The 25331-nt window shown below is 37.6% G+C and overlaps 1 protein-coding gene across 3 annotated transcripts; it reads left to right on the top strand.

Annotated features, from left to right (window-relative positions):
- Positions 1 to 884: 884 nt before the first annotated feature.
- rad18 (RAD18 E3 ubiquitin protein ligase) lies at positions 885 to 23364 on the top strand. Of its 3 annotated transcripts, XM_029502375.1 has the most exons (13): positions 885 to 1009; positions 1840 to 1918; positions 2478 to 2539; positions 2679 to 2749; positions 6212 to 6642; positions 7327 to 7426; positions 8157 to 8344; positions 8665 to 8735; positions 9541 to 9601; positions 12686 to 12820; positions 13646 to 13757; positions 19224 to 19268; positions 23111 to 23364. In XM_029502375.1, the coding sequence occupies exons 1-13, from the start codon at positions 959 to 961 to the stop codon at positions 23241 to 23243; spliced, it is 1539 nt and encodes a 512-aa protein (XP_029358235.1). In that variant the 5' UTR covers positions 885 to 958; the 3' UTR covers positions 23244 to 23364. The 3 variants fall into 3 exon arrangements, with proteins under 3 accessions (XP_029358235.1, XP_029358236.1, XP_029358237.1); XM_029502376.1 differs by lacking the exons at positions 19224 to 19268; positions 23111 to 23364 and adding an exon at positions 14860 to 14910; XM_029502377.1 differs by lacking the exons at positions 19224 to 19268; positions 23111 to 23364 and adding an exon at positions 13474 to 13560 and having other exon boundaries at positions 13646 to 13682.
- The last annotated feature ends 1967 nt before the right edge of the window (positions 23365 to 25331 follow it).

A 25331-nucleotide genomic window follows, 5' to 3' on the forward strand; every position in this document is an offset into this window, starting at 1 on the left:
ATTGCAATCCAATATCACTTCTGTCCTTCTTAATCCAAACTGAAGAATAGCCGTGTTGTTGTGGTATAAACAACACAGGTAAATCAGCTGTTATGGAATACTCATTTTCCTCTCTCACTCTCTGTGGGACTCACAGATGTGAACAGTAAGTCAAAGGAAGGATTATTATCTGGAAAGGTCTCATGCTACTTGTTCCTTCGTTTGGCATATTTTCCCAGATGTTTTAAGAGCACTAAAGTGCACAGTGTGTACAGCGTTTGGATCTTTCAGGTGAATACTTGGCTGAAAGTTGTCTGTGTCTGCGCTGCGCAACACATCATGTGTGATATTATATCTGAGTTGAAAATCTCTGGTCATCAAAAAAAGGTCGTAGACATTTAAAATCACAAGGCAACGAAACAACAACAACCCATTGAGGCTACATTACACATTACATTATCATGTAATTTTTACATTGGTTAAGTATTGGCTCAAATACTCAGTTTAATGTTTGTTAAGGCAAACATTAGGGAACGTGCATGAGTCCATTTGGTGTGTGTTGTTTATTATTTCCTTCCAGATTGTAGACTCATACTCAGGGAATGATTATGTTTTAATACTTCAAGCAATTGATACAAAACCACCCAATATATGCTGCACATTATAACCTGTAGGCATATATATACTGTAGATTACAGTTATCTTGTTAATTAATTTATCACTGACACAATAACTGATTAAAGAACACTGTGTTAATCTAACTCTGATACAGTGTGAAAATAAGCAAACACACAATGAAGTAGTTTTGTTTTTTGTTTTTGTTTTTGTTTTTTTGTTTTTTCAGGACAAATCAGACCCTCTGACTTAGCGGAAGTCGTCAAATGACGTCAGACGAATCTTCGCGCGGGACCTCAACAAGAGACCGCAGAAACAAGAAGTTTAGCTGCGTTCCCAACCCGCTGCTCGTCCTCTGTCGGACATGTCCTGTCAGGTTGAAGCCGATCTGCCAGCCGGCCTCTCATGTCTCAAAGTAAGTCCCTGCACGACTCGTGAAAGTAGCTGTTTTGCTAACAAACTGGCTGCTAGCTGCGAGCTAAACCCCACGACAAGGGGGCAGATGTAAACTCAAGAGATGACCTCTCCTAACGTTTTATGAAAAAACATTCAAGTCACACTCATCCAGCTGCTTCATACAGCGAAGAGATGCTGACACGACGAACTAAAAGTCATCCGTTTCATCTCCGCTTTCGTGGAGAAGTAACGTTAGCAAAGTTAGCACGGCGACCGTTTTATTGTCATTATTAATAACGGTATCAGGGAATATCGATCCTTGCACGTAACTTCACACTTTATGGGACGTTGAACATATAATAAAAAGAAGGATATACAACCCTGAAACAATCACCCAAGCTGTAGCTGTAGGCAGACTGCGGGACAAGGATGGTTTCTAACAAATACTGTCCGGCAGCTCCCACAACTATTTGTGTGAGATAGTTTTCTTCACGGTCCAACAGGGAAATCACATAATGCAAAGGACGTGTTGTGTTCCAGCCATTCAGCAACATTTTGAGCCGCCACATTTCGCCATGACACAAAGAAACAAAACAAAACCATTTAAAATATTTGAGGAGTGCAATGTGTGTCACACAGGTCTTGTTATGCTGGGCCATTGTAGTGAGAATGGGATATGTACTGATTGTGCCGTAAATGTCATGCTTCCAACCAGCCACGTTTTTAAAAGATGATATGTGTGTTATTGCCAGGCTGCAATGTTTCCCAGTGCGTTGTTTTCATATTTTATCGGTTCTTAGTTGAGTTGAATCACGATTAGTGTTTGGTGTCTGTGGTTTTTCTCTGCAGAATGTTGACGCCTTACTCCACTGCCCGATTTGCTTTGACTTCTTCAATATTTCAATGATGACAAAATGCTCTCACAACTGTAAGTAAAAAGTAGAGCAGCTTTCAGAGATTCCTTTGGTGTTACAGATGGAAAAAAAAAGAAAAAGTCATACGCTGTTTTCTTAGGGCAGCTTACAAAACTCTAGGAAGCACACAAGTAATGCAGTAGAAAACTACACACAACTTCAAATATCACAACACAGCATGATTTGAAATTTAATATAACATGGTAGACTGATTTCACACTATTGGCACACTGAGTGAGCACCAGAAAGAGGTGTTCAATGACCCTAAGGGATACATTGATCAGATATGTAAAGGTTGCATGGCTGCACAGTTATAATGCTGTCAAAGGAAAAGTCAAATCAATATGTTACATTTGTTCAGATTTCCATCATTTTAAAATCTGTTGAAAACAACAATTTGTTCAAAACAGGGCAGTTGAAGTTTCTTACTCAAGAATGATAAAATGTTGCAATTTGAGCAAAGTTGTTTCTTTAATAAAGTGAATACGAGTTGTTAAACTACCATTTTAACAATTAACTGTACTGATCCTTAAAAGTGAAGACATGCTTAAAAGTATTTTGTACATTTTACAGTTTGCTCACTGTGCATCAGAAAATTTCTTTCCTACAAGCCACACTGTCCAGTTTGCAATGCAGTAAGTATGAACTTGAATTAAAGCCTAATTTCACTCAAAGTGAAGTCAAAATGTCAACAATGATGACACATTCACAGACCATCCTCATGTCCTGATTTCATAAATGATGCAGATTCTTCATTTCTCACTTTTCTCGTAGCATGCAACTGAAACAGATCTACGAAACAACCGTATACTGGATGAATTGGTTGTAAACTTTCAAGCAGCTCGGTAAGTATACTGAATGCACAATGCATCACTGCTGGTTTTCTATCAGGTTTCTGTCATTCGAACAGATTGTTGTGTATGCATTTGTTACAGTAAACAACGTGCAGTGGAGAGGGAAATCACAACTGTGACCTAAAACATTTGCATTTCACTCTACACAAGATGTTAGATATGGTCTACTGGTTAAATGTTTTTCAGCTAAGGGATGAATGGCTCTTTGTCAGCATCTACCATTGGCTATGTTCCAGCTGAAATTTCTGTTGACACATCCACTTATAGTTAATTGTAGTTTTTATTTTTAGAGTGATACTACTTAATTCTTTTGCCTTCAGAGGTAAACTAAAAGAATAAAGAAGATGAAAAATCAGGAAATGAGACACAAGCCATGTAAATACCCTTACCCTGAACACAGGCGACTTGTCTGAGCACCTGTCCAATTTGTATGATAATGTTTCTAAACTCTGAAGAGAAAAAGGACTACTTTTGTGATTTGTGGGGATCCCGTTGTTATTGACATCCGTTTATTTCAGCTCACTAGCGTTGAAGAAATGGCCGTAATTGCCTCATTGTAATCTGCGTCTGATTTAAGGATTTTTCAGTAAATGAAATCGGTGTTTTGTTTTCATCAGCTAAGGAAATTTGAGATTTTCCTCGTATTGCCCATATGTGAATGTGCAGTAGCTTCAGGGCTGATATTTTTTCATTACAGCAGGCTGTAGACAGCAGTCACCAGAGCCCACCTCAAATAAATCTCCCTGTACTTAAATCCAAAGCTTTTTTTCCCCCAGTGACACTATTATCTACATACTATATTATTAACTACGTTATCCCAAAGATAAATTGATTGACCTGTTATGCACAGAACCGGCTACATGGGTGCAGCTAGTCTTATGCTTGCAGTCATTGGTTGTCTTATACAGCTTGATAACTGTTGGGGTTATTTTTAGATTGGAAACAAATCAATACGGTACAGCTTCTCACCTCAGTACCTGTGGTCACTTATCTCTGTTGGTTTTAAGTCATAAAATTAGATGAAGATGCACTGAGTTTAACTTTATTAATCACATGGGAACTTCTGGCGTTAAGCAGCAGCAAGATATAGATAAGGTTAGATAATACAATGTTTGCTCGCTTTGTATACCTTTCGTGTTTTTAGTTTGCTTTACTTTGGAATAACCCAACATAAAATGACAGCAGAACAAGCATTTCCTTTTAAAGGTATATTTTTCACTACCCTTGCTATTTCATAAACAGAGTTTCTGAAGTGGTTGATTTTAAGGTGCATTAAAAAGGTAGAGTCATCTGGATTTTTTTTCTTCAGTCTCTGGGCTGATGTCGATATAGTATCTGAGGGCTGTTATCATTTGGTAAGCTGCAGTGTTTCTCTCTTTCATCAATCATCGCAAACTTATCACCACTCTGAAAGGTCTCCCGTCAAACTGTAGACCCTCTGATTTTCATCATTGTGGTGAATAGGCAGCACACAGAGCTGCTATTTCCTCTCTTTTTCAATTTCCTGTTTTCTGACATTGAGCATTGAAAAAATGGGATGCGTCAAGTGTTGTTTTGCAGCAATAGACTTGTCTCAAGTAAATGGGTATTTTGAATTTGGTAGTTTTCTGTGTAATAAATCTATTACATTAAAAGAATTTTAGTTCTGACTTTGATATCAGCTTTGTTTGTAATTTCTTCTCGCCCATCAGGCCATTTCCATTTCTCATTGCCACCCGCTTCTACATTAGGCAGCTGTACGCTGATGGCAGATATTTACTGTTTTTGAATCTGAGGCCTCAATCTCTAACATACTGTTTGCTGTTTCCGCTGATCAGCTACCTCTTCGTGTCTTGTCTCACTGCTAATAGTACATTGAGTCAGCCAATAGAAGCAGTAACTTTTTCTGTTGTACAGATAGTTTTCTTGAAATGAGCTGGCTACTTGTATACTGGACCTAACAGCTGCAGTCTGAACGTAGCGTTTGCCACAGATGGTGTCCAGAGTAGTGTGTGTCAACAAACATGTAGGTTGATCAAATCACTGATGTCTGCCCCAACAGTGTCAGTCTACTAAGCACTCAGTTCTAATTGTTCTTTATTTGTTACTTTATTATTCTTCTTGTTGGGGAGAGAATTCATAAGCTGAGACAATTTCATCTCAATTAGAGTTTCATTGTAATTGGTGATATTGAATCACTTTTGGTTCACAAGTGTGAGTTCAAACTAAATGACTTCCCTTATATCGTATCCCACTCTTATAGTCCATGTTAATTTATTTATGAAAATCTGACATTTAATTGTTGTAACTTGTGTGATGTGATTCCTTTCACGTTGTGCCTCCGTTTAGTGTTAAATGGTGATGTTTAAAACATTGTGTTGTGGTCCCTGCAAACGCTTCAAATCTATTGCCTCCTAAATCTGCCAGACTGATGATTGGGCTGTTCATTATTCAAAAGGTTATTTCTATTTCGTAAGGGCGCTAAAAATCTAATCCATTTGCTGATTTCAAGTGTCCTTTAAATCAGTTTTTTTTTTTTTTTTTTTGGTTTTTTTTTTTGTTGTTTCACTTGGAATGGTTTGTTCAAACCTTTTACGAACAACAGCAGAAATATGTCTCCATATACAAAAGTGGTAACAAAATTGTGACTTAATCTCTGAATCATGATCCACTGTTACAATGTAATCCTGGAATAAAATGTTTGTGAAGCAAACATGTACTACAGTTCTATATTTAGAGCCTCATTTGTGATTCTTTTCTGGTATCACCTCTATGGCAGTAGGCAGTAAACGGCGTGGATACAGTATTTAAAGAGATGCTGACATTATGTAAGTGGTGCTGAAATGACGCAGACAATTTTGTCTTGGAAATTTATTTTCAATCAAATAACTTACAGCAAAACAAAATTTAATATCAGCAGGGAGGAGGGATTTCCACATCACGTGTGCGAAGCAGTTTTAGAATTTGTGTGTGTGCACGCACGCCCTTGTGTGCATATTCATAAATTTGCTCTAATGGGTATAGTACGCACAAGTAAGTTTTAAATATGGAAAGTAGAACATCACACACCTCATTGGTTCCATTTTATCACCAAGTAATGGCCCTGCTATAGTTTGTTTGCCTTCCGCATTTCCAAGACTGTTGCCAAAGTGTCTCAGTTGAAAAAAGGTGGAGATAATTGAGCAGGTGCAGTTTGCTGGAAATGGGTCACTTTGCTGTTAACAGCATTTATTGCCAAATAGCTCTTTTTTTCTCTTAATGCACTTAATATGCGCTTATAGTCTTTATATGTGCATTAGTTATTTACTCTGCATTTCATACTTTTTGGAATTATGCTTTGCATCATTGATAATTTACATGTAAAAGTTTTATTGTGTATAAAAATATATTCTAACTTTGCTATGCTTCGTGGATGCCTTCATATTTAAACTGCTAAATTACTGACACTTACTTTACTTTTCTTCTTTTTTTCAGGCAGCAATTATCAAAACAAAATTTTGAATCTCCTCCGATATCACCTACGACCACCGCTTCAGAAGTTAAATATAAAACGCCTAGAAAGAGGGCCCAAAAGTCTAATGGAGCTGTTTTGAGTCACTTTTTCCAAAAGAAGTCCAAAACATCTCCCACAGTAGAAACGCATCGAGACGGTTCTATCTCTCAGTGGGTCCAGCGGGGGAAAATACAGACAACACTCTCCTACTGTGCAAATGACGGTGACCTACATTTAGCATCACCTCATCGTCCAGCCGCTGTGAAGGAAGAGCCAATGGATGTGGAGGTGGCATCTGTCCACCGTTTGATGTCAGTCAAGCAGGAGGACTCAGTCTCTCACAGTGTTACCGCAAGAGATGATGTGGCACACTCCTCTTCACCATCACAGGACGTAAAGCCTACAATTAAAGGTGAAACATTTTTATCTGTGCATTAAGGTTGCTGCATCCTCCAGTGTAACACACTCCATCCAACTTGTTGATTCATTCACAATCTGCCGACATAAAGCTCATCAGACATTTGAACATATATATCAAATTGTCTGAAAGTATTTATTGTCTAAAGGTATCAGATTTGATCAGAACAATTGAAAATTATAGTTCAGACAAGAGTTCAGTTTATGTGGGTTTTGATATCAAGTCATGACCCTCACATCTTGTGTGCCCAGATTTAGTTTGATGATGCTTGATGACTTTCACAGTGGTGTGAAATTCATATCATTAAAAAAAGAAAGAAAGGGGAAAATATCCTCTTCAGTTTTATTTAGTGTATAAAATTATGTGTCAAAATCATGAATGGTGAGATTTAAAAAACAATACATTTCTTTAAAGACAATTGGTCAAATGCTTTTGTATCAAACAGGTATAAGTTTATTTTGTACATTTATTAGTTAGATTTGTAGTCAATAAGAGGGTTGTGTTACTGTTGTTGGGCTATTGGTACACCATCAATATCACTTTTAATTCGTTTGACTAAATGAAGGCATTGTGGCTCTTTCAAGCTTCTTTCTGTAAATAAGACAAATTTTCTTATAAAATATGGCTTGTTTATACTTTTAGCATGCTGCTGATAATGTCCTGTTTATCTTTTTGCAGTGGAGTGCCCTGTGTGTTCTGTCAGTGTGTCAAAGCAGTTTATCAACAAGCACTTGGACACATGTCTTACCAGTGGAGAGAAGAAAGAAAGTTTGAGGAGGTAAAACACTCTCAACTAATTCAAAGCACTCTAACCCAACCTGTAATGCTCTATTGTGAAATTGTGAAAACATTAGACCTTTTCTAGATGGGAATAATGGTCAGTTTCTTCTTCTTCTTCTTTTTTAATCATTGCTGCTTTCTAGTAAAGCTTAAATATAAATACACAATTTTGGGTTTCTTGAGTGATTCTAAGTTGGCACAGAACAAATGTTTGGCCCAGTGAATGTGTGCGTGCGTCAACTCTGGAACTTGGGGAAACACCAACTTATGATGTGTCTGTTTGGAGATGGATTATGTTACGGGGTTGACTTTATTGTCATTGATAGATTGTAGCAGTTTGAAATTTCTGGTCATGCATAGCCAGGCTCCATCAAGAGGACAGTTCCTGCTATCAATCTTAAGAGAAAGCAAAAATATAAAATACAGCTGAAAAACACATTTGAGTAGTTACCTCAGTTATAGTATAAGAGGAGTAGATCCTAAGACCAAACTGAAAGATGGCAGCTCCCATCTGTTCATAAAATTTTGCCGTGACCTTTACTGATGTGACAGACGTGACATATACAATTAAAGTCCATTTACATATTTCTTTTCTGCTTATGATGTCCAAGATATGCAAGACCAAGTGGGGAGATTCACAGAAATGTATTACTGTTAAGCACAACTGTGCCTTAACAGTCAATACTAAATAATATGAGGCAACTACTGAAATAAACTCTCTGTTGCAGCTCCCTCACCAGGACAAGGCACCCAATGAACAAATTGGTGTATAACCTGCTTTCCGTGCATGAGCTGAAAAGGAGGCTGAAGGAATGCCACCTTTCAACGCAGGGCTCTCGAGACCAGATGATCAAAAGACACCAGGAGTTCGTCCACATATACAATTCCCAGTGTGATTCCCTGAACCCCAAATCAGGTAACAGAGAATGCTGTGGAGAGAATGAACAAAAATTTGATTTTAAAGCTCCACTAAAAAGCTTTTATAGCACATTGTTTAGTGTATGTAAAACTTGACATGTCAGTTGTTTTCTCATAGATAATAGATCATAGACATTAATAAATAAACTTGAGTAAGATGATCTTTATCTTATGCACATTTTTTTTCTCCCTTACTGACATTTCGAGGAATGCCTCAATTTAGAGCAAAACCTGATCAAAACCTTATGTGATCCCCCAATTTGTATTACAGGCAATCTCTCAAGAGTGATTTAAGATTTTCCTGTCCTCTGTCAACAGCTGAAGATATTGCCAAGGAGGTGGAAGCCAACGAGAGGATGAAGAACCAGCTGCAGGGGAAAGCCAAGCCTGTATGTATTAATGGCTTAAAATTATATCTTTGCACTTGAGTTGCATTATTATTTTTCATCCTAAATGCAAATTTTTACTGCTACGACTTTGTAGCAACTTGTGGCATTTTTCGTGTTCTTCATTGGGGCTTCAGTGCTTTTATAAAAATATGTTATGATCAACATATGATCAACATATTTAGCAGTTTAACGTTAGTTTAACATTATCAATATTGACAAAGCCTTGGTTTTTGTTTATTTGACCACTAAGTCAAGTTTCTTGTTTGTACATGAAGGCTGAATACCAAAAGTACCAAAAAGTGAACATTGATTTATTTGTACTGTTCAGATATCTGAAGTATTACATAGTTTTACAGGGAAAGGTTTAGATTTGGCAAATAAATTTTTCAGAGGTAGGTACCGACATCTATTGTTATCATTAGAACGGCATTCTAAGTGTTCATATCTATACTGGATTATAGCGACTAAAATAAAAAAAAAAAAAGGAAAATGATGGAAATTCCAGCCATATACTCTGGCCATGGTATATTGTTAAAGGTTGGAGGTGGGTAAAAAAACAAAATACATTAAATATGTCCTTAAGAAAAGAGAGAAAGGCAATGTACATTTTTTTCTATACTGAAAGTTTACAGGCTACATGTAAGAACTTACAGTAGCAATTCAAAATAGTTTGTTGATGCTAAAATGACATCGACCAATTGAACAGCACAGATTATAGTATAAAAATAAATAATTACAGTGTAACGTGCTGTCAGAATGTCAAATTGTATTTTCATTCATGGTTAATGTCTATCTTGTTTTCCAGGTCATGGTTTTCACAAAGAATCATACTGAGAAGGAAATTGACGAGATGCATTCAAATTATAGTAAGTGGTATATCTTTCTTGACTCCTGCTGAGTAGTTTAACAAAGGGGGCACTCTGTCGGTCACAGACCTAAAAAGGTTCCTCCTCAGCCTTTTCCCCATCTCTCCCAAGTTTGATACATAACAGTTCATTATTACAGAATTTTCCTGCTAATAAATAAACTAGCAGCTTTCATTTAACCATTCATAACACAAAGAAGCTTGTTTATCAAGACAAAAAGGAAAAAAATACTATGTGATAATTAACTCTGTATGATTAAGAAAATAAAATCTAATATCCTCCTAATATATATGTATGACTTATCACTGATGAAAAGAAATGGATGACTCGTTACCTTTCAGTGCTTGACGACAAATCTGTGTCCAAAACTGTGGTTTAGTCGCAAAATTTATTAATTCTGCTTTGCAGTTGAAGAAAAATGCATGAAAACACATCAGGCAAAGATGGAACACCTTTCTCCAAATCACACATTTGTTTTTGAACTCAAGTGGAATGGACCAATTTTGTATTCACCTTCAAGTTATTTTTTGCTGTCACTACATGAAAGTGAAATAATTTCCCCTGATAATAGTGGAGGTGGTCTCTTACTTTGGTGAGACCACATCTGCTTGAAAGAGTGCACAAACGCTGTTTGATGATTTGAGTTGAATCTTTTGGAATACATCACTCATCTATTCAAGGGGTCATTTTTAAAAAGATCCCATTGATTTATTTCTGTACAGAGAAAGGCGTTGAAGAAGCATGGTTTTAAAAATCTTATCTCAAAGTAGATGTCTCAAAGATGTCTACAGATTTGACAACTTTGTGCATCTCACTGAGCAACAATTTTCAGAAACAGAATATTGAATTCAAACAGAGCAGGCAGTTCAGTTAGAAAACCCACTTCAGGGGAACTACGTTTTGCTTGATGTGTCCACAAACTGCAACTATACACAGACTCTTGAGGAAGCTGAATAAAACTGGATATTGAACATTTACAGAATATGTCCTACAACATCATTACCATTTTGCATTCAGTGTTTCATCCAGCCATAATCATGATCTTACTTTATTCAGTCTGCGAGCCCTCCGTTTAGCACCGGTCTTATATACCTTCCACAGCCCATTACCAAAAAAAGAAACTGCTAGAATTGCTGTCATCTAACCCTAACCCTAACAGCAGGAGATGGAAGAAAATGTACAATGCATTCCTGAGCTTAAATAAGATTCTGCCCTTTTTTTTTTTTTTTGACTTGAAGGATTATTTGCCTTTTTAAGTCTGTGTCATAGCTTTTTTCCCCCCATTCTTAGAGAGTTCTCCGACAAACAATCAGAGAATTCAAAATAAGGACCAGGTTTTTCTCTCTCTCCACAGGATGCAGAGGTCAAACAATAAGAGCAGCATTATAGAACATTATCCAGGGTAACGTTGACATAGTTAAACAAGATGAAATTCCTGTTGGAAAGAACTTAAAAAGTGGCTTGGAAATGGATGTGAGTCACAGGAGGAGAGTTCTAAAAATAGACGCACTGCAGTGATAACCTCTTGATTTATCAGAGGATGTGCATGACTCACTCTGCCTGCATGGGGAATAAAGAACAAGCAGACAGGAAGGTTAAAGTGGTAAATACACATGCACACATTAAATCAGCTGGGAGCTTGCAGCATTCTCTTGATGTGACAGCATGTTCTTCTTACACTTGATAGTCAGATTCTGGTTATCCAGGAGATGTGTTCACAACTAAACCCTGCTACAAGGAAATGCCTATAAATCCTGTTTTGTGGTGAGACCAGCCTTTAAAAAGTTTGATCTGTTACAAACTTCGCTGTTTTGCTGTGACTGCAGACCGCCCCTCTTCCTCCCATGTATCAATCCATTCAGTTAATTACCTCAAATCATTTGTGTTTGATTTGCAAGGCACTCAGCTCATTACATTCAATAGTTTTAACTTGCCCGTTCCACATTCAGCACAAAAAAGGTTTTTGTCTCCCCTAAAATAAACGCCATTGATGGTAGCAAAGAATAAGTCTGTGTTTTAAAACAGCAGTCTTTCAGACACCTTAATGACATTGTTTCTTTCACAAACTATGTTTAATAAAACCATATGGCACAGCTGTGGGACATTACATTAATTTGTACCCACAACTAAAATAGACAATGAATTTCAAATGGAATTTTTATGTAGACATGCTAATATGCGTTTCCAATGTAAATGCATGGATGTGTCGCAAGCCATTAATGTACTGTCTGCTAATTAATGTCTGCTAAAGAAAAAATGGCAACTGCACTGGCTAACTTAAGTGACAATAAAACAATTATTCTTGAGAAGAATATTTACTTAAGATACAAGTGATGAGTCTGAGGTAGCTCAGTTGTTCCTTTTAGATATGGTCAGATTTGTTCTCATAATAACAGGACATCAGACATTCAGTTTTTCATATGTGCATATTAAACACCATGGAAAGTGTACATTAAGTTTTAATATTTAAAAAAAGAACCAAATTTTCCATACTTTTACTGTAGCAGCCTTAAGAAATTTAGGTGTTGCAAGGGCAAAAGATAATGCAGCTCAAAACAAAACATGGTTTTGGCTTCTGAGAATTAAGAATTAAGAAAAAACTAGAGGCCATGTTTGGCATAATTTTCAGTTTCATCTGAGGCAACCTCAGATTAACTGTTAAAGTGTTCATTTGTGTAATATACGATTTCAAAACACTTGTTAAATTATCTTTAATTACATTTTGATTTGTTGTGGGTTCGGTTCCGAGGCCTGGGTCCTGGGATAAGTGGTTGAAGATGAACTAACGAATGAATTAATGAATATTTTGATTATACTCTAGCACCGATGTCGATTGCAATTTTTGGATACATTTTTGTGTCCTTCCATTCTGGTTCAATTTTTTTTTCATATATATGAACATCACCGATGGATTTCAGTGGAGAATCATTAATGTCTTTATTTTTGCTTCACTGACAGAATTTAAGTTTTCTTCCTGCTTACTATTATAGATAACTATAATGTTTTCTAAAAGAATGTTTGACTATCTTCACAGTAGCAAGAGGATATATTTGCCACAATGATTCCTTTTTATTTTGCCCACAGGAAAGCAGCACAGCAGCGACTTTTCTCGCCTGATTGCCCAAGTCCGAGGTCGCTTAGAGACCACCAGGCAGACTCGCATCAAAGAGGAAGCGGGTGTGACTGTGGAGAGAGATAATGTAAAGATACCCTCTGCAGGTATTTCAATGCTCATTATACACTAGCAATCAAATATTTGGACACACTTTTCTATTCGGTTGAATGAGTAAGCGTGTCCACTCTTTTGACTGGTAGTGTATTTCTGAAAGAATAAAATATACTCTTGCCAGGGGAGACTGTTAAACCTCAAAAAGACATTTCCCTCTGTAAAATGATCACAAATGAATTGCATTATGACAAGTTTGTTCTTAAAATAAACCATGCAAAGCAGCTTGTCACAGATGTAACTACATGCTGTTTGTGAGTATGGGAGAGGTTTGATAATCGCACACAATCAGCTTTGTCATTCCATCTCTCTCAAGTTCTTACCTTGATTATGCACACCGCTGCTGTGTGCATAAAGGGCGGCTAAAGCTCCATCCATCAAACTGGCAGTGGAGCAAACAGTTTACCAAATCAGAAATCCGTCTTTAAGAAATGAGTGTCAAGTGGAAAGAATGTCTGAAGTGCCAACAGTTTTTGGCTATTATTTGGATTAACCCTGACCGACTGACCAGCTGGCTGGCTGATTGGTTGAGTGATCATTCCACCACAAGTCAGAGGGATGCTTCTCATTGAGTTGAAGTTTTTGGTGCAAATGTGCAAAATCTTCTGAAATTTATGCACCTCTATCTGACACCTCCTTTTTTTAGCTTTTACACTGAGAACATATGAAAATGTGGAGTCCAAAAGAGACTTGGGATCTCGGGGACATTGAGAAGTATACATATGCATATAATGTATGTCCGTCTGACAAGTCATTTTTTCACTGATAGATTCTCCCTGGATATCTGACACAGTGATATATGTTTTTGCATCCTTCAGATCTAGTTGCAGAATCAAAGAAGACAGAAAGTGAAGAAGATGACGAGGAGCCATTAGTAAGAGGGATTGTGTTGTCACCCAGTCCCTCTTACAGCGACGTGTCCATCAGCAGGTGAGTCAGATACCACACATCTTGATCCACTTGTAGTGGAGGAGAATGAGTTAAGAAATGCATTAAACAGAAGCATAATGATAATCTGGGGTTGATTTTCATTTTCAATGAACGATTCTCATATCATGGTTATGCTATCTGAGGTAATAAATGCTTTTTAACAACAGGGGACAGACTTTATGTCCCCCTTTATTTATTTATTTATTTATTTATTTTTATTTTTTTTATACACACACACACGCACTTACATATACCGTAATTTCCAGACTGTAGAGAGCACCTGAATATAACCCCGCTAAATTTAAAGAGAAAAACTGTTTTGTACATATATAGACCGCAGGTGTCGGAAATATGGGAGGAAATGGCATATGGCAGGAATTATGTTACACAGAAAGATTTCACCAGATCGATCGACTTTAACTTGAAAGCTGCATCGTATGCATTGCTTCGTGTGTTTTCCATGATAAGGGTGTGTGCATGAAGTGCAAAATAAATGACTGCTCTGAAGAATTTAGTGTAGGTGCGTTTAATTTGATTTCACAACAATTTCATTGGTCCACTGTGACCTGTTGGGTAATTTTATTGGTCTGATGTGACGCTAAATGTATTGGCGGCATGAAGACCGTTACCCATAAAAATCCATAAATTAGCTGCATAGTTGTTTAAGCCGCAGGGTTCAAAGCGTGTGTGTATGTGTATATATATATATATATATATATATATATGTATATATATATATATATATATATATATATATATATATATATATATATGTATATATGTGTATATATATATATATATATGTATATATATGTATATGTATATATATATATATACATATATATATGTATATATGTGTATATATATATATACACACACACACACACACACACACACACACGTATATGTAGGTGTGTGGAAGCACAGAGGCATGATGGTTAGTGCTGTTGCCTCACAGCAAGAACCTTCTGGGTTGGATTCCCTGGGGCTTTTCTGCGGTTTGATAGTTTGAGCTACATTATATCCATCTGTTGATAATGTGTCCTTGGTGTTAAAAAAAGAAGTGTGTGAATCATTCTAAAAGACCAAATATCTTCCTTAGGTTTTTGCCACCTTGAAGACTTTATGATCTTCACCTAAATTATACTTTGACACTGCAGGCATGGCTGTCATCAAAAGAGAAACTATTCTTGATTTGATATTTAGTTCATAATTTATTTATTTTTTTTGTTGTTGGATTATTTTTTAATATCAGAGTAATGAGGTAAATGCCAGGTTGTTTTGTTGTATGTTTCTAATTTGACTGCTAAAGTTGTGTATCCTACAACTGTTGGTTTGAATGTTGGAATGAAAATAAAAACATATTAGACAGACTAGTAAACATTAACTCAGTTGTTTTTAATTGCAATTTTGTATTCAGAGAGCTCAGATTAGCAGACATCTTGCATGTGTATTTGCTATTCTCAGGTCTGTTATCCTCATGAGATGTTGCCAAAGAACATTGGTGTGAAATCGCACAGGTGAAGTGTGAGCTCAAACCAGAAAGATGACTCGCTCTCTCAGAAGACAGCCTCACAGCCAAAAGTCTGCATTGGGGAGTCAAACTAGCCAAGCTTCGTTACTGCCTTTCCCACTACCACTAAAAGCTGATAGGCTGTTTTTTGGCTCTGATCCACTCCATAAAAACTATTCAATGTGCTACGTGCATTTTATTAAAGTCTTTTAGACGTAGATATACAAAGATTCAAAAAAATTTTGAATTGAGCCCTTTATCATATAATCAATCCATAAATTCAATCAAATGCTTTTTATATTCCACAATTCTAGATCTGCACCTAAACACTGACTGGGAGACCACATAGTTATTGTGTTGTTTTAAAATGTTGCTCATAGGATGCACGTGTGATTTACTGCATGTGCACATGACCACATGTTCATTTGCAGGGCAAAAAGTCAGAAAACGACCCTGGAGATGTGTGACAGATTAAACTGAGATGTGCTGTAATTTTAAGTACAAACATAAATCGGTTTTTATTTGCTGACCCCAGACAATGAAGTGGACAGCTTGATGAAATTTAGCTTCAACCTCTCATCAAAATTATATACTTTGACTTGCTGGGGAGTCAAGGTTCCTGTGAAGCCCTTGTAACTTGCAGATTGGACACACAAGGCCAGCTGGTTCAGAAAAACAGCTGTGGGATACAGCGGTTCTGAAAATTTGAATTTAGCTGCATTACATCCATCTGGCTCTCATTTCCCCATTGTGTCCATCTCCGCAGGTACCAGAGTTGTGCGAATGAATGACGATATCTGTGAAATCTGATCAGTAGCATCTTTGCTGGCAGCTTATCCAATCTATTTCTTGAAAGCTGACTCGTTGAAGTGCTGCTTGTTGTACGTAGGTGCTGTGATTAAACAGAGTGGAGGCAAGTGATTGATAATTGGAGCATGCTGCCTAATTGGGTCTCTTAACCACTAATTTACATCGTTTTCAATTTTGGACACCCAGAGAGAACAAGCAGTAAACAGCTGTGTGCTGCTGTGTGCTGCTATCATGCTGCCAGGTTGCTCCTCTTTCTCCATTACATATAGGTTGATGTCCCTCCCTGCCCCTCTCTCTGATCATATCAGTTATCAGCAATTTCACAGGGTGGTCAGACTGTTGAAACACAACAATATCAGGCATTGGCAGTTTAATTTGAAATGTTGTTGCACATAGCAACAGTGTGGACAAATGAAAGATAAAATGGTAAAAGGTGACAATAATACAACATATGTCTTCTTTGATATATAGCGTACGTTGACACACACATACAAAGGTGTTTGAACTCCATGCAGCTACGTTGCAATCTGTGATAAACCATGTTTGTGTGCAGCTTATGAAAATAGAGGGACTCAAAGTCAAGTTTCTCCACGTCGGTATCAAGTGCACCTGCACTTTCACTGTGAATGTTGGAATTCATAGAAAAATGTTTTTATATCTCTTGAGAACAGCCGCAGAAAGCTTCCTGCAATAGGTTCAAGCCAAATACTGTTAATTAGGAACAGTAATAATTGAATATTAATTTTCAGGCTAATAGTGTCAGTGTGTTGTATCATTGTGGGACTTGTTTTTCATATATACTTTTATATATAAGATGGAATCTGTGGTTGTATGAAATCATACTTCTGTCGAAGCCTTCTCTGTTCAGGGATTCATTCATGTTAGATCAGTGGCCACACAGGGCCAAATTTCAAAAGTGTCTCTTAAAATTGTTTGCGAAACAACAACTTTCATGCAGAAGATTGACTATCACATTTAATTTACTAAGTGCTGGATCAAAGATCTGGTAAGATAAAATCATTCACCACAAACCATTTCTTCTCTTTCAATCCTTTTCCTTGGTCAAGCTGTTTTAACCCATCAGGCCTGGCACTAACTGGCATGTTAGGCCATGATGCCACACAGGGACAACTTGGGATATCCAGTTTTTGGTCTAGGCCTGAGTTATGTCGTCTTGACTACTGCGGTGCTCTTCTGGTGGGTCTTGCTTCATGCACAATAAATTCATATGCCGACTCCCCATGTCCGTTCAGATCAAATCCAAGGCACTAGTTTCTGCCTTCAGAAAGATATTTCGGTCTGTGCTTTCTCAGCCACTTTTTCCTATACGGGATGTTGTTTGGCATTGCAATCTCTGCATACAAAGCAATGGCAGCGAAGATTGCGCTTTTCTATGGACAGTGAAATGAGCACATGCTATCAGAGCAGGGGCAGTCCCCAACAATCACTCAAAAACTCATATCTTCTGGGACCTGCTGCTCTCTGAACAACGTTTTGTATACTTCTGTGTTTGATCTGTTCCCACTCTTACTGCACCAGAGCTCCAGTATTATTCCGTACTTGCAAGATGCTTTGCATAAAAGCAGCGGCTAAATGAATAAATGTAAACTTTTACCTTGTGCTAGTCTGTGTGGTAATCTGCAACTCTTTGCTGTGGTGGTGTAATGATTATAATTTCTGAAAATGGAGAGCTCTTGTTTTTGTGCTGTTGGATGGACAAAATCATATATATGCATGTTTGAAACAGCTTTTAGATTTACACCAGATTTTTATATTTTATCTTAAAAAACATATACTGTAGTACAATAGTACTACACTACAATAAATGGGGTCATTGGTTACGTTGGAAGATACAGCTGGCATCAGTAATCACACAAAAACTAACATGCGATTAGGATTGCCAGGCAACAAAAGCCCCTGCCACCCAGAGTGCAGAGGTGATGGTAACAGAAGAACTCGAACCACAGTGTGGCAGAACAGCCTCATCATTTTCAAGTGTGAACAGCATAACCATTTTTTGTTAGCTGTAGTGTTGAAGACTTTTTATTTTGAGCACCAACAGAGCTTGAATGTTCTGAATGCCTGAATCTAACTTTACAGTACATGCACCAAATGAGCAGTGGAAATGCTTCTGACACACAGGTGATCATTTTTGTAAAGTCCTGGTTGTTATATTAAAAAAAATGTGTTTTTACGAAATGTCCCAAAATTTTCAAGCTGCTTATTGGCTGGACCTAAAACTAAAGTTACCATTTATCTAAACTTTATTTTGATGATTGTGTTAAATCAAAATCCACATTGAAAGGAGCTAGCTGAGGTGACTCAGACATCTATATCGGATGCCTCCCTGGGGATGTGTTTCGGGTATGTCCCACCGGGAGCATGCCCCGTGGAAAACCCAGGAACCCAGGACACGCTGGAAGGACTATGTCTCTCGGCTGGCCTGGGAATGCCTGGGAATCCCCCGGATAAGCTGGAGGAGCTGTCTGGGCTTCTCTGCTTAGACTACGGCCCCTGTGACTCTGTTCCAGATGAAGCGGTAGAAGATGGTTGGATGTTAAAACTGTTGGTGTTCAAAATGAAATGCATAAATGCAAATTTATCAGTAGTTGTCTCTTCTTTTGTTATTACTCTATTGCCCAGTATCACATATTTTTCCAGGTATAATGTGAATATGTTCAGTATGGGGAAAACACAGAGGTTATTTTGAAATCCTCCTTCTAGATCTAAATTTCAAACTTCCATATCTGAGTGATGGCGTGGAGGGAAAAAAGAGACTTGTATTTTTCATATGCTGACTTGTTATGAGGTAGTTGCCTTAGGCAACATCACGCAACTATAACCTGCAGTTTGAAATCAGACAGAGATGTGGCAATCCATTTGACAGGATACATAATTATCTACATTTTTATTAGTGTATTTGATCTTTGCGCCTGTAAGATGCATGAGTAAAACATCTGTTCATGAATGAAAATAATAAGCTTCAAAGTTCGCTTTGACTGAAGCAATCAGGCCAGTTATTCAAGAAGAAGTTGGTTCATTGCGTTTTTGCGTAAAATGGCAAATACCATGTATCATTTTATCTCTGGGAATGACATCTGCTCCCCTTTCTTTCCATCCTCATCCCCTTTCTCCCCTTGCAGTTCTATTTCTGACATCTTTGGTCCCGAGCCTGCCAGAAACATTGAGTAAGTCTTTCCCCTGTCATTGCAACCGTCTAATAACCCTAACCCTAATGTGATATCTATATATATGTATTTTTATACTGCAGAGCTTCAATGCATGCTACAGTGTTATCATTACATCTTGTATTAACCAATCCGGTTTGCTTGTCACTCAAAAAAATCGGATTATTCCTTCCCTGGATATCAACATACTCCTGATGTCAGGATTGCTCTCTCATATGCAAGCGGAATAAATGAGGCTCCATTATTCTCAAGTCAATGTCACGTTTGAATGAAAATGAACTTTTTATACAACAGCCTTATCTGTACGCCGTGCCCATGATAAGATTGTTGGTTGTGAAAATGTTTGGTTTGATTGAAGATAACTGCTGCTCTGCTGAAAGCAGACTGTCTCTGTTTCCATAGGAGACATGGCTGGTAGAGTTTGACTAGCCAGAACTACAAAGTCTGATCAGTGGCCATGTTTGATCATTAAACGGCCACTTTTGCACAAAATGTCAGCGCTTGATTAACTATTTATCATCTGATTATTGGCGGGTGTGTGAATGTGTGATATAATATTAGTATAACTGCCTGTGTATGTGCAACTGTTATTTTCTTATCAGGTAAACTGCTTTCCTTTGCCAAAATTTGAAAGATTCACTTGTTATCAGAGGCAGCACAATAATAATAACCTAATGTTACTCCTGTTAACAACAGTGCTGACAAAATTATGCAATAAAAATGTTTGTTTATTATTCCTTTGAAAATGCCCGCTGCCATCTTGAACAGCAACTTAATGCAATTCTGCTTGGAAGAACTTTACATTAGGGCACTGCCTGATACGCATTGCCACAGATGTGTTTTGTTTTTTGTTTTTACTTTCTCGAGAGAAAAAAAAAAAGCGTTTGCGATGCGTAAATTGAGTAAAAGATTTTAATCAAATTACTCATCCAAATAATTTCATCTGGATTAAGGCATTCAGTTTGACAGCCCTAATTGTAACATTGACAACTGGTCTTAATTGTGAGACTTTATATATACTGCATGCATAAATTCAGTTTTGTGATCATGTTAAGACTTCATTTAAACTTCAGCGCTGTCGTTAGACATTAGTTAAACATGTATAAAATAACAGGCCAAGGTACTTAATTGGAAATTACATCATCTTTTCATTTCTCCTACCCTCCCTGTACTTGAACAAGGCAGATGGAAATCGATATATCTATCGGCGATTAGTTTTTCATCAGAACATATAATGCATTGCAGTCCTTGGTTTTTTTTTTTTTATCTTTTCAACTAAGACTCCTTAAAAACATTCTTGTCGGCTCTGATTGAATAATGAATGCCCTTACGCTCTATCTTGTTTCAAGGACATTTCAGAGGCAGAAAGCTTAACTTTCAAACTTGTGATAGAATGAAATAAAACAAAGATCAGTACATACATCTGAATGTGCATGTATTGCAGATAATCTGGACTCTGTTTTTCATCTTTTTGTCTCTGAAACCGAACCTACAGCTCTTTACTTTATATAGTCACGAGGCACCAGTTCTTGGACCTTAAAATGTGTCATCATTTCAATTGGCGGAAGCCAAAATCTGTGTTTGTAATCATGTGAAAGGAAATTTCCTCTCCGTTAAGCAAGGCTTTATCTCCATCCTCCAGCTTTTGTCAGGCCCTGGCAGAGATGACAACTGCTGATGACAATTGTTTTGGTCCTGATCCAAACATTGTGCAGTGGCTAACACCTTTCTTACCAGCAATCTATTGCATATTATCCCATCCTTCTACTACCCACATGTGGACTTCTGACCCGATTTCCAGTGCTGGAATTTAGTTTTCCCAGTCAAGATAAAGATACATGCGACTTTTTTACTAGCTAAAGGGTGATATCCATCTGTGGGGCAGTGAAATAAAGACAGCCCTTGATGGAAGCTTTAAGTGTTTCTAGAGCTTGGGGTTTTAGGGCTCCCCAGTGGGTATGTAGCCATTTTATCTGAATATTTCTTACAGAGGAAATCTGGGTGTCCATCAGAGTGTGTCAGAGAAGCTGAAGCAGGGAGGCTTTAACTTGACACTACATGTTGAGCTAAGGAACCCCACAGGGATTTAATGGAAGCAATGAGTCCTGCTGTGGCTATATATAATCCATAAATGAAAAGTGACTTGGAGGACTCAGTCCAGATGTGTTCCTTTGAAAGAGAAAGGGGCTTCCTGCAGCACAAAACAAAACAACTGAGGTACTATTATATATGTTACATTTCAACTGTAAAATTAATGGCGAAAGAGAAATTTTTTATATTTAAATTATTTGGTCATGTACTTAGTTAAAATTGCAAGGGTTTTTTTTTTTTTGTTTGTTTGTTTGTTTTCCTTTTTTGCTTGTTAGTATTTTGCATGTTCCTGCTGCCACAGCAGCTGTCTGAGTCCCTGACGTGAGAAGTAAAAAACAAAACTATACTGACAGCCCAGTCTATCACATATTCCCATTGGTGGGTCCATTCTTTCTCCTTTTGCTGCTTCTCCATTCATAGGAGATTTGCAAGAAACAATACCCCTCTCTTGTCAGTTGTGTTGTTTGAATCCTGGCTGGTTGATTCACCCAAACAGTTTTGTCCCTGCAGAAGACTGTCACGATGTGTGACTTGAGACAACATTTGTGTTAGATATGGTAGTCAGTGTTTTACATGGTGTGACACAACATGCTTGCTATCCCCACTGGTATCATGCCCCCAAGCTGGTGGCAGCCATGTTTCATGTTGTCCATTTGTACGTGTGTCTTTCCTATTCCTGTGAATGTGATATCACAGTTATGCCTGCATGAAATTTCTTGGAGCAAGCTTTCGTTTTAAATAAAGGTTGAAATTATGAAAAGCTGCGGATAAAAGGACACAGTTATGGTGACACAGAATAAGGTTCTGCCCTATGAACTGATTATCTGGATCTCTTCAAGGAATTCCTTTTGCATTCGGCAAAATGACCCCTTAGGATCAATGATCATCTGATTAGATTTTGGATGTTTAAAGTTCAAAGTCACTACAACAACATCGTGGTCAGTTATATATTGACACAAACCCATTTTGTTCATTGTCATGTATGAGTAGAACTGCCCATATATAAGTGACACATGAGTTATTAAGGTTACAGAAGTAGAGTGAAAGTGTCTGTTCTGTGTGTTAGCGAGCAGCAAAAAGCAAAAGCACCTCCCTCCACCCCTGCAACCTTTTTCTTGTGAAAGTGGCATCCGGAAAGAACAAATCAACAGATGAGTTAGCAGACACACAGTTTCTTATGGCCATCTTAAGTTAGCCTAAAATTTATGTGCTTTTACAACAGTGAATGATTTAATACTCTAGTAAGAAGTCGCTCTTTCGCATTGGAAGCATTTTGCCAGAGTGAACAGCCACAACTTTGCGTGCTTTCTGTAAAAATAAAGCTGTAAAAATTATAGTTTTCACTTGGTACAAAAAGTTATATCTACGTGGTTTTTACTGTTGTGAGCAAGCACACACTGTCCACTCTAACACATTTCTTGAGGGGCGGTTAAGCAGACTTGCTTGGGAAAATGATTTCTATTACTTCAGCAGCATGATAATCAAGTCTAAATGTGCTCAGGCTATATTGCACCTTCCCTCTTCCCTTACTTGAATGCACTCTGTAAGAATGAATATCTCTCCGCATTACTTGGTTAGTAATGAATTGATCTTATGAATTTGTTTCATAAAGACAACTTCAGGAAAATAGAAACGCCTTTTAATTCAAGAGAAATGCTGATTGTTGGATGAAATATTGGCAGAAATTCCAGCATTCTCTTCAATTATTAATGCAAGTTTCTGTGTTGTATCTGAAAATGTTCTTATCATAGAGACATGGAGGAGTCCTCGGTCCAAACAAAAAGGACCAGCTCTTCAGACCAAGCAGTTTCATCGCCCATTCCAGGAAAACGAAAGCGAAAATCTTCAGGAGAGAAGGAGGTTCGGAAAGGAGAGAAATACTAATACACTTTACTGACTGTTACTGACCTCAAGAAACATTTTTTTAATGCACATTTCTTTGTACTTTTCTGAAGTTGCACCTTTTATCTATCATGGTGTGAATAAATGTAGAGTTTTTATAACATGTGATGTCATCCTGTGATTCATGATCAGATGTGACTGCTTCCTCAGCTGAACTCAAGAGTGATCAGATAATATACTGCATATTCTGTTTAGTGGTGTAATGATTTTGTTTTCAAAAATGGCGAGGCAATTTTGTTTAGGGGTAGATGCGAGCATAGACTCACACAATTTAAATGAATGTCCAGGCCAGTTTATAGTTTGCTGTTTCTTGCAACTTACAATCCTGTAAGGATATTTGGTCATTTTGGCAGCAAACACCTTGGGTCACACAATAAATCCATTAACATCAGCTGGCCAATGTAGCGACAAAATGTGTTGAAATCTTTGTACACGCTAAGACTAAGTATTGTAGTAGGTCTTTATACGCCAAATGACATTAATATTCACTAATTGTTTAACTAGATTGCTAGGTGTCTTTTTTTTTTTTTTATAAACTTATTACCACCATTTTCCAGAACCTTTTCCATGTTTGGGTTGTTTAGCCAACTTGGATTAGAAACTCAGGGTCATGGGATTCCTCCTACATTTACAATTTCAAAGCTTGCAACAACTTTGTGGCTTTCAAATTGGTTGTTTTCTTTAAAAGAGACGTATACGGGGTCAGTTTAATTCAATAAAGCCAGTCCTTGTGAAAACCCAGTGTCAAAACAAGCAAGGGTGTTAACAAGTAGAGATGCTGTTTATGTATCTGTGCATGGGAGGTGAGAGAGAACGCTTTAGGGTCGTCCTTGATTTAAACCAGAGCTTGGCTGGAGCCAGAGATACAGTGCTTATAACTCAGTTGTCTCTCTCCTCAGAGAAAACAGGGACACATTGACAGACATCACTGGATTTGTATCAGTGGTGAATGCTCATTATGCCCCATACCTGTGATTCTACAGGGTCCTGCACTTATTTCTTTTGTAATGATGTCCTTTGTCTTGAGGCTAATTAGCAGATACAGTGAACAGTGAACAGTGAAGCAGGCAGTCATTGATTCCATACACCCAGCCTGTAGGAGAGAGCCACACAGGCATCGACCTTTCAGTGAAACCAACAGTCCCCTTATTTGTATGTGTCTGAGACGTGAGGCTGAGGAGTATTTATGTTTGTCCAACACATGGTGAAAGAGATTTTGAGCCTCATAAATCTCTGCCAATTGCATAACATCTGCATCTCTGGCCCTAATAAATATTAACTCATATTCCAAATGGCCTGTACAGCTGTGGCAATATTTTATAATATCAAAATCCTTCCAACTCTGCTAAGACATGATGACTAGTTGGAATGTCCCTGAATGGGATCCTCTTCTTCGCAGAAAGCGAAGTAGAAGTACATCAACCCACAGGACTGAGTGTTATGCATGAACTACTCCTCCTGACTGCGGCTGTCATTAAGTCAACCTCCAGGACCAAACGGCAGCCATGTTAACAGCCCTTTAATGCTTCACATCTTTTTTCCACCCTACAACAATCTGAAAGATTCAGCCAGTTGGGTGATTTATTTCACTTGACCCAGGAATTCCCCTGAAATACTCTGAAAGGGTGCCCAGCAAAATAAAGAAATGCCCATTTGTTAAGTATCAGATTTACTTCTGAGGTGACATTTCCATTCGCTCACACACTACAAAAATGTCTCTTAGGATTATAAATTACATCACAACCTGGTGGAACTGATTGTTGCGCTTTGCTCCATTTTCTGTTGGTTTTTAAAGTTTGCAATTACCAAAGCAATGCAAAGATAAATAGTTGTGATTTCAGTGGTTAGTGGTTTAGATAGATATATTTGTAAGATTTCGTTTACGTGAATTTTATACAACAAAACAGAAGAACTTATTCAGAGTTACATGGTATTCCCCTGCTTCTGAAATGTATAGATATATCCATCTGTAGTAAGAGGAGATCTCTCCTTGTGAATTAGGGACCAAGATTTCAGAAATAGGTATTTTCTTCTCAATGTGTAAAGTTGACATTACTTTTTGACATTCAC

The sequence above is a fragment of the Echeneis naucrates genome, chromosome 5 (assembly GCF_900963305.1).
Source record: "Echeneis naucrates chromosome 5, fEcheNa1.1, whole genome shotgun sequence".
Classification (NCBI taxonomy): domain Eukaryota; kingdom Metazoa; phylum Chordata; class Actinopteri; order Carangiformes; family Echeneidae; genus Echeneis; species Echeneis naucrates.

Bases quoted from the DNA above. Each gene is read 5' to 3' on its own strand.
- rad18 (XM_029502375.1), top strand. From the start codon at position 959: ATGTCCTGTCAGGTTGAAGCCGATCTGCCAGCCGGCCTCTCATGTCTC. The intron at 8,345-8,664 runs GTAACAGAGAAT...CTCTGTCAACAG, and splicing joins TTCCCTGAACCCCAAATCAG to CTGAAGATATTGCCAAGGAG. The intron at 12,821-13,645 runs GTATTTCAATGC...TGCATCCTTCAG, and splicing joins TGTAAAGATACCCTCTGCAG to ATCTAGTTGCAGAATCAAAG.